We start from the raw sequence: 14245 nt of genomic DNA, 5'->3' as shown, positions 1-14245 counted from the left end.
ACACTAACTGTGCCCCGACCAGGTAAAAGTATTCGGGGTGCAGAGAGAGAGAGAAAGAGAGAGAGAGAATTGAACTTGCAATTTTGTTTTAGAATGAGAAAGTAATTAGTATCGTAGCTTAAAAATAAACCAGTTACATACAGTCACCAATCACCAGTTAGATACGTTCACTTCACCAGTTACATACAGTCACCAGTTAAGAGGTAATTTTAACTTAGGAAAGGTTTCAAAATATGGAGTTAATAATTTGTTTACGAGGTTAGTGCTGTTTTTTGTGATCATTTATTGTACCCATAGAATTGCCGCCATCTTGGTTTTTGTGGATACCTAAGGCGCCTCGGGGTGAACGAGTCTCCAGTCACCTGTTGGGGGGGGAGGGGGGATGACCAGCCAGTCAGGTGAAACAAACAACCATAAACTTGTAGAGTTGCCAAGGACGTGTTGTAGAGTTGCTGGCGACGTTGTAGGAGTTGCCAAGGATGTTGTAGAGTTGCCAAGGACGTGTTGTAGAGCTGCCAAGGACGTGTTGTAGAGCCGCGAAGACGTTGTAGAGCTGCTGCGACGTATGTAGAGTTGCCAAGGGCGCAAGGTAGAGTTGCCAAGGGCGTGCTGTAGAGCGCGCGAGACGTTGCAGGAGCTGCCAAGACGTGCTGTAGAGCGTTGCGACGTGTTGTAGAGGGCCAAGGACGTGCCGGTAGAGCGCAAGGTACGTGCCAGAGTTGCCATGACGTGTTGATGTTACACGCGTTGCAGAGCGTTGGCGACGTGTTGTAGAGCTGCCAAGAAGGTAAAAATAGTTTCTAAATTAACCTGATACTTAAGCGATGTTCACTTCTGTTTCTGTGTGTCGCATTGTCTATAATACATACACACACACACATGATGTTGCTGTATCCGTCCTGTATCATCCTCTTTTCACAACCTTTTCCTTCTCCCTGTCCTCCTCCTTCTGTCCTCCTCCTCCTCTGTCCTCCTCCTCCTCCCTCTCTGTCCTCCTCCTTCTCTGTCCTCCTCTTCCTCCAGCACCTCCTTGATCACTTATCTGTCAGTCATCCATCCTTCTATCTACTCATCCATCTATCTATAAATGTATCTACACATCCATCAATTCTATCTATTTACGGAGAGAGAGAGAGGGAGAGGAGAGAGAGAGAGAGAGAGAGAGAGAGAGGAGAGTCAAGCGGCATATCCTGGGGTTTACCGTGACTGTAATTAAAATATGCATTATATTCCATTTCCCTTTGTGTGTGTGTGTGTGTGTGTGTGGTGTTAGAGAGAGATATAATAATGAATCTCTCTCTCTCTCTCATAATACTCGTACATATTAATCCTTCAATGAATCCGACTACCTCGCCGAAACACCTAACAAAAACGTAAACAAACTATGACGTCATCACTTCATAGCACTGCAAGAGACCCGTAGGTTAAAAGATATTGTTTTAGACTGGATAAGTGAGCGTGTCTAGTAGTAGTAGTAATAATAGTAATAATAATAGTAAAAGTAATAGGTGTAATAGTACAAGTAATAGTAAAAGTAATAGGAGTAATAATAATAGTGTAGGCCGATTGGTAGTGTGGCGCCATATTGGTATTGAAGGGAAAGTGTGCCCAGTAAAGTTAGTCCTCACATCATCACCTGCTGCACGGTGTATCATCAACCTTTGACCTTTCGAGGAATCCATCTTTGTGTCGTAGTTCAAGTGGCGCAGTTAAGTTTTCATATCTAACTTATCATAATCTAACGTAACCTAACGTAACCTAACCTAACCTTACTTAACCTAACCTAACCTAACCTAACCTTTGAGAATCGTGTCGTAACTTAAGGTAGAAGAAATATTAGTTTTAGCTTATTTGTGTATACCCATTGGTTTTATTTACTTCTCTCGTAACAGCCACGTACCATCATTAATCACTAACCATCCGCTTTGGTGTCCTGTGATTGGTGGGAATTAGAGGCTATTATTATGGTAGGGTGTTATGGAGATAATTAATGTTGTTTGTATTGATAGTTGTGTTCGTGTGGGATGTGACGTCACGGAAGGTGTCATGGCGGCCGTTCTACTTCCGGTTTATCTGTGTTGACATGTGGCCTGGTGACCTACGCTCTCTCTTTTTCACTACTTCATTTTCTTTTCTTTTTTACTCGTATTTCTTATATTTTCTTTTATCTCTTCACTCCAACTTTTTTCTCAATCATGTTTCAGGTATACAGTCTGTCTGTCTGTCTGTCTGTCTGTCTGTGTGTCTGTCTGTGCTCGTTTGTCTGTCTTATATTATTGTCTGTCTGTCCGTCAGCGTGTCTGCCCCCTTTCCCCCACCAGTGAGGGGGGGTGTTGTATGAGGATGGGATGGGAGAGACCTGTTGGTTGAGAGAGAGAGAGAGAGAGAGAGAGAGAGAGAGAGAGAGGAGTGAAAGTGTCCCTGGTGACTTCAGGTGGCGTGTACACCATCATCACCATCACTACCATCACCACCATCACCACCACTACCATCACCACCACTACCCTCACCACCATCACCACCACTACCATCACCACCACTACCCTCACCACCATCACCACCACTACCATCACCATCACCACCATCATCACCACCATCACCACCATCCACACAGCTCTTGATACACTCCACCAGTCTACCTGTGGATCAGTGTACCTTATTGTTGACACAGTGAAGGATGAGTCTGGCCGGGGCGTCGTCAGTGTGGGGGACAAGGAACGGATATGACGTCACGCCTTGGTCAGACATCTTGATGACGTAGCAGATGTTTATCAAGAGGAATGCGCCACGGATAGAAATGAATATACCATTAAAACACAAGAGGAAAAACAAAAGATAGTGAGCTAGCTTTATGTGAGAGACCCCCCCCCCCCTGACGAATGAGATAATCTACTTTCCTCAGGACAAGGTAGATGACGTCACGTTCTGGGCAGCCATCTTTATGACGCATAACCAAACACTGATGGAGGCAAAATGGAGGCTCGGTATCCCTTTGATGTGAATTTTATGCTGTAAGTCGTGAGGCAGACCACCAACCAGCTTCGGGAAATTAGTCCAAGGTCAAGGGGAGTGGTGAGGGTCTGCTTATATACGTTACCGGTTTAAATATTACCGCCATTAATATTTAAAACAGTCTTGTCTTCTCTCTTAAGTCTTTGTATTGTTTTCATGTTAACATACTCGTTTAAAATTCTAATACATCTTTGTCTATCTATCTATCTCTTTGTTTATTTCTCTATATCTGTCTGTCTGTATCTCTCGCTCATTAAGTTCACACACACACACACACACACACACACTAATTACAGTGGACCTGGAGGCCTCGTCCGAGCCCGTCAACAGAATCACGACCTTACCCAGTACCTGTGGTTATCTAATCTAATATATTATAGGACTAGCTGTCTGTCTGTCTGTCTGTCTGTTCTGGGCAGCCGAAACGGCACAATCGTTTTTCATCAAACTTGGTGGAAAAATCGCAAAAAATTCATAGTGGCACAAACCTGGTCCCATGTCGATGGTTTCTTTAGGAAGGCATTAATTAACCATTTTATTTACGATAGAAAACTATGCAAGTCTACGGTCTTGGCGCACCCTCATTAGCTGTACGCTAGCCAAGCACGAGCGTTCAAACTTTCACTGGGCACGAGGGGCCCGCGATCACTTGTAGTGTTCTATTGTGGTGTGTTGTGATGATGCTATATTATTGTGGTAAACAACTCCCCACACTTAAATTTGTCCAATAATTTCACCCGGAACCAAACTTTTAAAACATGAAGGTTAAGACAATCATCCCGTGTCTGTAGTCAATGCAACGGTTTCAAATCGACTAACATGTTGATATTATTATTCGTAAATAACAAATTCATTTGGGGTTTTGAGCCTCGAATGGCGTCTTAAAAGTTTATTATAAAAGTATTTTGTTTACGAAGAATGAAGAAATGTTTTGTGTTTATCTTATCCGTGTGAGACACTGGACGGTAATGGCGGCGGACATACTGATTACTGGACGTCATGGCCTAACTTGTCTCTCCCACTCCTCTCTCATCCCTCCCAGAAGGTCATCTTACTTGACACTCTACCTAAGAGGAGTAATATATATTTGTCATGATATATACGAAGGTGAGAGACAGAGAGATAGGTCATGGGTGTGTTGTAAAACTTGTGGTCCGTCAGCACACCACACCGCCATGAAGCCAGCAGCCCCGTCGTCGTCATTCCCTGAAGGGCATCATCCCAATCCCTTCAAATGGTGTTGACTTCTGCTTGGTTATATATATATCATCCTCTATCAAAGAAGACTCGTAAAATATACCCCCCAGGATTTAACAGGTATTGGTATGAATATTAACTGGTGGAAAAGATGCGTTGTGTGGGCGCGGTAAGTGGTGAGGAGGGAGGGGGTTCAGCCATAAAGCCAAGGTCAGGGCCGGGGGGTGAGGGCAGGGTTTGGAACCAGGCAGTGTGTACAAGAAGCAGAGGCTGAGCCGCCGGGCACAAACGGCGGCCGACCCACACCAGCACTCGTGACTTCCACTACGCGGTATTTCAACCAATGTTTACGACTTCTACCAACACACTATTGTATTTTTACATCTTTTGTCATAGTTTTCTCGAACACCTTCATTTATTTGCATATCTTTCTAACGTGAGTTAAGGAAATGGGGAGTGTGTGTGGTGGTCTTTTGTAATGCGTAATTATACAATGTGGTCTGTTCATAATAATTCAGGGTTGTGTTGTGTCGCTTCTAAGTCTGGGTGAGATTATAGGCCATGGGAATAATCTCAATAATCTCTTTCTCTCGGATTATCCTTGGTTAAGAGCAACTTACTTTATCATTGTTTGTACTGTCTATCTTACATGCTCAACCAATGTGTACTTTACCATAATTTTACTGAATATCTGTCTATCTATCGGTATTTTTATTCATCTATTTGTCTACAGTATCTATTTATCCATCCATCTACAAATTCCTACAGCGTCTCTGTCTATCCATCCATTGTCGAGTAACCCCTTACATGACGAGGAAAAAATAAATCATTGTTATATAGAAGCGAAAACATCGTAACTAAACCAGTATTTTCGCTCTTATGTAACACTGATTTATCATTGTCACAAATCACCGTGGGAGTATTCGTCGGTTTTATTTAACACTCCACAACACAAATAATACCAGTGTTATCTAGATTGAATTTATATGACGAGTGATTTTTATATATTATTAAACAATAAATTATACATAATATCAAGAGATATTACAGTTTGAATATGTATTAACAGGTTGAGCCATCCTCGTGGTTCTCTTGTCTCGGTGTTTTCAATGGTGAAGTTTTTGTAATGGAAAGACTTTGTTTTGTTTTTTGTCTGTTATTTTTGTTGGTCTCAGTCTCACTGCCGTTTCAATTTTTCGATTTCAATTGTTTATTCCTTGATAGAGGAAGCGGGATCCTAGTGCTGTCACTAGCTACCCCTGTACAATGACACCAGAAGCATCTGGCAAGTGTGACAAGTATATACAGTATAAATATTATAAAGGGGCTTACTAAAGCCTATGGAAGGAAGGATATTCCTTTAACACATAATCAATGTTATTTACATAATATCTGGCCAGTATGGGGAGGATCATCGTGTCTCCGTCAGGGGGTCGTGGAGTGGTGGTCCAGCAGGCGTTGTGTGTGGGGACATCTTAGGAGGTAGTGCTCACTGCCGTTAAATGTCGTAAATCTCTCAGTGATTCGAAGATTATAAAATTCTCTCTGAATAGACGGAAGACTTATTGAAAAACTCTTAAATTTAGTTCATATGGATGTGATGGTTTTAAGTTTTTACTTAATGTAAACACACCATCTTGATTTTAATATTGCACCTAAATTAATCATTTTTATGGGCATATTAAAATTATATCAGTTTCTTTATATTATTCATTTATTCATCATTAGAAGTTCACTGTGAATAAAAATGCAGAAACAAGAGAAAATAATTAAATTCACGAGGAAAATTTGAGACAAGAAACACGTGACCATTGTTCTGTTGGTGTCCAGATTGTTGACGTAATTCCCTGTACACTTGACGACATCTGGTGTCACCTTGAGGGTCGTGTAATAATAATAATAATAATAATAATAATAATAATAATAATAATAATAATAAAGGGTTTATTGAAAGAGTATGGCAGCCGGAAGGCTGAAAATATGCTGTTACATAATTGGGGAATGGGCCACTTGATTGACAAATAATGTACAAGTAACATAATTGATACTAATATGATATATAATAACAAGGTGGGGAGTAGGTCATACTTCAGGGCATTTCAACATAGTAACTGCAAAAAGGTGAGATGGCTGGGAGTGAACACTGGTTGATTACGAGTTGTTGATAATTTATACAATGTGTGTGTGTGTGTGTCATTGGTTATGTTAACAATTACGTAAGAATTAAAATAGAGGTTAAAATCGCAATTTTCCCCCACCTCTCCTACACGTGTCTCACTCAAGTAGAAGTTGCCAGGTTAGTGCCACATGTGTCCCGAGAGTCGAACCCAGGAGCCGAACCTGAGAATCGAAGTTGAGTGTCAGTGGAGTTTGAAGTTGATGTTATAATGTTACGACAGCGCTTCTACAACACCTAGGAAGTTAAAGGTTGTAGTAATGTTAGTAAAGACACACGTCCATCAGCAATTATAGATTGTGAGAGATAGAACTGTGTGATGATATATGTGGCAGCTTAGATCAGCCTAGTGGAGTAGGGTAGTTCTCTCATCTCCCTCCAGAGGGAAGAAGGAATTAACGTAAGAGTCGTTAAGAATCTTATAATTATCTTGAGTTAATTGGTGCCTGGGAGATGTAATTGATTTGAGTTGTCATTGAGTGAATTATCCCAGTAATACTGTAGTTATATACTGTATCTCTCTCTCTCTCTCTCTCAACTCCTGAAACAGCCTGTGTGTCTGCCTCCTTCCTGGCCTGCTTGTCTGTCTGTCTTCCAACAACCATACAGACAGACAGACAGACAGACAACAGGAAATACCATGATGATGCTTTAACTTTTTTTTTTACTTTTCTTGGGAATTTTGTTCTTGAGAAATTTAAAATAAAAGCTGTTGTCTTATTATGAAGGTGAGATGAGTGGGGCTGGAGATGGTGTTGGAGGCTGTTGGTGTTGAGGGAGGGCTGTTGGTGTTGAGGGAGGGCTGTTGGAGGTAGCGTAGGGGGAAGGTTTTGGAGGTGATGGTGTAGGGGAGTGTTACCGGTGAGGGGAGTGTTGGAGGTGATGGTGTAGGGGGTTGGTGTAGGGGAGTGTTACCGGTGAGGGTGTTGGAGGTGATGGTGTAGAGGTGTTGGTGGTGTAGGGAGTGTTACCGGTGAGGGGGTGTTGGAGGTGATGGTGTAGGGGTGTTGGTGTGGGTGTTACCGGTGAGGGGGTGTTGGAGGTGATGGTGTAGGGGAGTGTTGGGGTTGGTGTGGGGGTGTTACCGGTGAGGGGGTGTTGGAGGTGATGGTGTAGGGGTTGGTGTAGGGGTGTTACCGGTGAGGGGGTGTTGGAGGTGATGGTGTAAGGAGTGTTGGGGTTGGTGTAGAGTGTTACCGGTGAGGGGGTGTTGGAGGTGATGGTGTAGGGGTTGGTGTAGGGGAGTGTTACTGGTGAGGGGGGTGTTGGAGGTGATGGTGGGGGGTTGGTGTGGGGGTGTTACCGGTGAGGGGGTGTTGGAGGTGATGGTGTAGGGGTTGGTGTAGGTGTTAGGTGAGGTGTACCGGTGAGGGGTGTTGGAGGTGATGGTGTGGGGTTGTGGTGTGGGGAGTGTTACCGGTGAGGGGTGTTGGAGGTGATGGTGTAAGGTGTTGGGGTTGGTGTAGGGGAGTGTTACCGGTGAGGTGATGGAGGTGATGGTGTAGGGGTTGAGTGTTACCGGTGAGGGGTGTTGGAGGTGATGGTGTGGGGTTGGTGTAGAGTGTTACCGGTGGGGGGGTGTGTTGGAGGTGATGGTGTAGGGGTTGGTGTGAGGTGTTACCGGTGAGGGGGTGTTGGAGGTGATGGTGTAGGGGGTTGGTGTAGGGTGGGTGAGGGTGTTGGGTGGTGGGTGTAGGGGTTGGTGTGAGGAGTGTTACCGGTGAGGGGGTGTTGGAGGTGATGGTGTAGGGGGGTTGGTGTGGGGAGTGTTACCGGTGAGGGGGTGTTGGAGGTGATGGTGTAGGGGTTGGTGTGGGAGTGTTGCGGTGAGGGGTGTTGGAGGTGATGGGTAGGGAGTGTTGGGGTTGGTGTAGGGAGTGTTACCGGTGAGGGGGTGTTGGAGGTGATGGGGGGGGTTGGTGTAGGGAGTGTTACCGGTGGGGGGTGTTGGAGGTGTGGTGTGGGGGTTGGTGTGGGGAGTGTTACCAGTGAGGGGTGTGTTGGAGGTGATGGTGTAGGGGGTTGGTGTAGGGGAGTGTTACCGGTGAGGGGTGTTGGAGGTGATGGTGTAGGGAGTGTTGGGGTTGGTGTGAGGAGTGTTACCGGTGAGGGTGTTGGAGGTGATGGTGTAGGGGTTGGTGTAGGGAGTGTTACCGGTGAGGGTGTTGGAGGTGATGGTGTAGGGGTTGGTGTGGGAGTGTTACCGGTGAGGGGTGTTGGAGGTGATGGTGTAAGAGTGTTGGGGTTGGTGTGGGGAGTGTTACCGGTGAGGGTGTGTAGGGAGGTGATGGTGTGGGGGGTGGTGTGGGGAGTGTTACCGGTGAGGGGTGTTGGAGGTGATGGTGTAAGGGAGTGTTGGGGTTGGTGTGGGGAGTGTTACCGGTGGGGGGCTGATGGAGGTGATGGTGTAGGGGGTGGTGTAGGGGGGTGTTGGGAGGTGATGGTGTGGTTGGAGGTGATGGTGTAAGGGAGTGTTGGTGTTGGTGTAGGGGAGTGTTACCGGTGAGGGGAGTGATGGAGGTGATGGTGTAGGGGGGTGGTGTAGGGGAGTGTTACCGGTGAGGGAAGTGTTAGAGGTGATGGTGTAAAGTGGTAATGTAGGATTGTTATGGGGTGTTGGAGAAAGGTGTTGGAGATAGTGTTGGAGGTATTCTGGGATATAAAATGGCCTCTACTAAGCACTGAGACCTGACTATACCTCCTAACATTATGAAGTTAAGAGTAAAGACTAAAATATATATATAATTAACCTGTGAACTTTGAAGAATGTTTCATCGTTTACTGTATTACGACCTTCTGCCAACACCCTGCAACATTCTTCCTGCAACACCGAGCAACACTACCATAACCTTTCCCAGTTGTTTTTTGGTATGATTTTTAACTCAATTATATTCTTAACAAACGCCATTTAACCGATGGACCTTGAACACACACCCACACACACACACACACACACACGTGGTAAATAGTTTCTTAAATCACGACTTAACCAGCTGGCCCTTGAAGTGGAGAGTTAACCAGCTGGCCCTTGAAGTGGAGAGTTAACCAGCTGGCTCTTGAAGTGGAGAGTTAACCAGCTGGCCCTTGAAGTGGAGAGTTAACCAGCTGGCCCTTGAAATGGAGAGTTAACCAGTTGGCCCTTGAAGTGGAGAGTTAACCAGCTGGCCCTTGAGGTGAGAGTTAACCAGCTGGCCCTTGAGGTTGAGAGTTAACCAGCTGGCCTTTGAGGTGAGAGTTAACCAGCTGGCCCTTGAGGTTGAGAGTTAACCAGCTGGTCCTTGAGGTTGAGAGTTAACCAGCTGGCCCTTGAGTTACCATGACAACACTACAGCATCCCCTGAGTTACCATGACAACAGCTGGCGGGCGTAACACTCACCAACACGTTTTGTTGATATTAAGATGTTTGTGATGATGGCCGTGACGGGGGGAGGGGGAGGCGTTATGGAAGGGGAGGGCGTGATGGAAGGGGTGGGCGTGATGTGTCTTGTAAGAAAAGAAAGTTAAGGGAAAGTGACGACGGGGATTTAAACCTACACACACACACCGGTATAAATATCACCTGTATTTACTGGATGTTAAGATACTGCACATTCATTGTTTAAACAAGTTGGTAAGTAAGTAATGTGGACGTAAAATATAAGAAATAAGTTAATGAATCAAGGCTGTGTGTTGTTATGGCTGAACGTTGTACGTCTGGCAGTGTTGTGGTCAGCTGAATGTGGGAGGGACGAGTCAGGTGCTCGCTGCCGGAGATCTGGTTAGAACTGTCGCACCGCTCCTGTGGGTAAATTATTATTAATATTATTACTGTATAACTTTTATTATTAGTATTCTTAAAAGTAGAAGTAGTAGTAGTTGTAGTGGTATTATTATTATTATTATTATTATTATTATTATTATTATTATTATTATTATTATTATTATTATTATTATTATTATTATTATTATTATTATTATTATTATTAACAAGTCTCTCCTCCACAGGGCGGGGACTTACGAGCCAATATTGAGGGTCTCCTTAAGAAGTTTCGAGTTACTAAAGAAAACGAGAAGGTATGTAAATATTAATAGGTTCGTGGTAACTCACTCAAGCTTGATGTAAATATTATTAGGCTTGTGGTCTCTGTCTCTTTGTGCCTGTCACTCTTTTCTTTCTTTCTGTCTGTCTGTTCCACCTCTCTCGTTACTCCAATTACAGCGAATAAACAGTACATAGGTTATTTAAAACAGTGGAATCTACCATTGAAAACGATTTAAGTTTATTAGATTAATTGAGAGTTAACAGTGAAAATGGCAGTGATCTAAACAGGGTAAAAGTGAACATTTGAAGTGAAGAAAATACACTGAAACTTGAATCGGTGAAATATGACGGCGATTGTTTGAAACATGGGTATTGAAACAGTGAAACGTGATTGTGAAGCAGTGGAACAATACAGTGAAGCTTTGATATGTGACAGTGAATTTCTGAAACATGGCAGTGCATCTCTGAAACGTGATACTGAATCTTTGAAGCGTGACAGTGAATTTTGAAACATGGCAGTGATTTAAGTCATATGTCAAAGTAGATACAGTGAATCTTGCAGTGAAGCTAATATGATGTGAGCCACTGTAAATGCAGAGTCCAGAACAGCAGCAGCAGAGCAGCAATGATTTTATGTGACCGATCATGTTGTGATACAGTGAAAAGATAATTAGTGAAGTGACAGTGAAACAAAAGTGAAACTGACTAAATATTTTTATTATTATTGTTATTGTGGTGAGACAGTGAAACAAGCAGTGAAACCGTGATTAATTATCATTATTCCAGTGAACAGTGAAATGGCACATAGAAAACCAGGATATATATTGAAACCAGTGAAACACAGTGAAAATGAACAACTGGGATGTGGTTATAATAATATGAAGTGAGTTAGAGCAGTGAAACGCAGTGAATCATTGTACAGACGCGGAATGAATCACTTCGAGAATGAACAGTGAAACTCGGATTAAAAATGAGATGATTTTGCAGTGAAATCCACCTTAGGAAAACAGTGCAATGAGAGAGGTGACGAGTGTGATCTTAACTACCTTCTAACATGCTTAATTACTTGTCAAACGTAATATAGTAGTTAATTACCCTAATGATAAGAAAACATAATTCGTCTCTTAAATACATGTAATAAACTATATAATGGTCCTTAGATAACAGGGAAACAAGACGAGGTCCTTAATTACCCAGAGAACTATCCTAAAATGTCTAATGACCCCCTTAATTACCCCTAACTATCATAACCGTGGCTAATGAGGTTGTTTGTGTTGCAGGAGAGCGAGATCTTCACACTGGCCAACCTGGATAATGGTTGTATCCGCAAGTTTATTGTGAAGAAAGTCGACGAGTCGGTAAGTGTCTCTTATTATTAGTAGCTGTTGTAGCAGTTGAACCTAACCTAACGTAATGTAACTAACCTAACCTAACCTAACGTAATGTAACTAACCTAATCTAAAGAAATAAAGCGTCCACCCTCCTCCTCAAACCACCCTCTCATACTCGACCCAAAAAACAACCAAACACTTAAGTATTTACTCACACAACCTGGTACTTGTACAAGCTTACACACACTGGCGGATGACCTGGGGCGTTGTGTGGCCTTGTGTGGGAGGGTGGGGGGGACACATCCACACACACATACATACATCCACACACACACAAGAGAAATCAGGTCCCATAGGCCTGACGATACGGCTCTGTATCACTGTGGTCGGTACTACACCACAACCGTCTACACTTGTGGATCGAACCACCGACCCCAGGAACTGGAGGTGAGCGCTGTAGCCACTCGACCACCCTCCGCGCTCCTCATTATAAAACAAAGTACCTTTTAAGTTGTAAAATACACCGTCATATTTATTACCCTCATTAGCGAGGTCGTAGTGTGGGAGTGTGTTTAGTCGTGTCTGTCTGTGTTTGTGTGTGCTTTTCTTTGTGTGTGTCATCATCAAACTTGGGTCAAGGTCAGTCCTCCTCGGGTCTTAGTGCCGGGATCGAGAGGTCACACCTGAAGGTCATTATGGGGGTGATAGTTCAAGGTCACATACGGGAAGGGGGGGTCAGCGGAGAGGAAAGTTAATGTGTGTTATATATTATTATGTGTGTGTGTGTGTGTGTCCCTGTGTGTGCGTGCGTGTGTGCGTGTGCCCCCCCCCCTTCCCACCACAACACGCAGTTCATAATTATTTTTTTTCTTCTCTATTATCTTTATTTCTGTGTTCGTTTCGCTTCATTATTTCTTCTATTTCCTTTTTTATTTTGTTTTTCCGTCTTTGCTTCACATCCTGTTATTGTGTGGTGACTTTTGTTTCTCCGTCTGTCTCTCCCTTTTTGCCTTTCATTTTCTTTCTCTCTCTTTGTTTTCACTTACAATAAAAATGGCAGATGAAATTTAATGTTGACAAATGTAAAGTACTTAGTCTAGGAGATGTAAACAGAGAAACCAGATAACAGATGAACAACGATGTTATAGAGAAATCTGAATGTGAGAAAGACTGAGAAGTAATGATAAGTAGGAACCTTAAGCCAAGTAAACAATGTGTATTTGCTCGAAACAAGGCTAATAAAGTACTTGGGTTCATACAAAGGAGTGTTAGTTACAAGACTAGCGAGGTCATCCTAAAACTATATCTTGCGCTTGTGAGACCTCACTTGGATTACGCAGTTCAGTTCTGGTCACCGTACTTCAGAATGGATGTAGAATCCCTAGAAAGAATTCAGAGGCGAATGACAAGATTAATCCCGGGCATTAGGAACCTTGAGTACAGAGACAGATTAAAGCATCTCAATCCCCGAGAGACGTAGAGTGAGGGGCGATATGATAGAGGCGTATAAATGGAAGTCAGGGCTGAACGAAGATGATATAACAAAGGTACTCAAACTATCCAACCAGGAGCGAACTCGTAGCAATGTTTTTAAATTAGACAAATGTAGATATATATTATTATTATTATTATTGAGTGTGGTGACACATTACCTTTGACACGCAGGTAATGTTACTGTTTATTACCTTAACGTGATGAACACAGAGATAGTGAGGTGCGCAGACCATCACCCACCCTGCCCTCAAGGTCGACTTGGCCATGAAAAGTTAAGGTTACCTTCATATATGAGGCATTTATTACACACACACACACACACACACACACACACACACTTACTGCTTGCTTACTTGTTCACTGGTGTTTTGTCCATTAGAGTTGTTTTGTGTTCACTGTTAATCTCTTGTCTTCACTTGTTTTCATTTGTGTTCAGGCGCGTTGGCCAAGACTCCCCAGATCACCCCTCAAGACCCCCTCACATCACCGCCCCTAAGACCCCAGATCACCTCCCCCCCCTGTATTGTGACAGGTAAACAGCGGACAAAAACTCACCACAATGGCCGCTCACATTCTCTTAAAGTTTTGATGAACGGAATAAACTGCATCCTGGTGAAGTAGTTCTGTGAGCCAAGTCTCGTGAGTCACTTAACGCAGTCCTGTTAGTCACTTGAAGCAGTCAGATGAAGCACTTGAAGCAGTTCTATAAGTCAGATGAAGCACCTAAAGCAGCTCTATAGGTCAGATGAAGCACTTGAAGCAGCCATATGAGTCAGATGAAGCAGTTCTGTGAGTCACGTGAATCGGTATCGTGAGTCACTAGAAGCAGTATGAACCAGTATGCTGTCTTGGTCGCGAAGTATGACGAAATGTTAACGTCCGGGAGATAGCGGGCATAATTCTTGAGGCTTCTGGTAGTGAGGCGACCCCGGGGGGTGATGTCTGAGATCACCTGAAACAACGACGTGAAGCAGCGAATCTAAATCTCTCTCACTAACCGCTTCACCCTGATT

At 43.6% G+C, this 14245-nt stretch overlaps 1 protein-coding gene across 10 annotated transcripts in view; it reads left to right on the top strand.

The window, feature by feature from the left end:
• The window catches only part of LOC121856612, a 119129-nt gene that overhangs the window by 73243 nt on the left and 31641 nt on the right, over window positions 1-14245 (top strand). For all 10 annotated transcript variants that reach the window (XM_042352251.1, XM_042352256.1, XM_042352252.1 and 7 more), the window contains 2 exons: window positions 10371-10439; window positions 11688-11765. In XM_042352251.1, coding sequence (XP_042208185.1) covers window positions 10371-10439; window positions 11688-11765 — 147 coding nt within the window. The remainder of the gene's footprint in view (window positions 1-10370; window positions 10440-11687; window positions 11766-14245) is intronic.

Source organism: Homarus americanus, unplaced genomic scaffold (genome assembly GCF_018991925.1).
Source record: "Homarus americanus isolate GMGI-L3 unplaced genomic scaffold, GMGI_Hamer_2.0 scaffold26591, whole genome shotgun sequence".
Taxonomy (NCBI): Eukaryota; Metazoa; Arthropoda; class Malacostraca; order Decapoda; family Nephropidae; genus Homarus; species Homarus americanus.
Note: the sequence above shows the minus strand (reverse complement) of the source record. Positions and strands in the feature narration are given on the sequence as shown.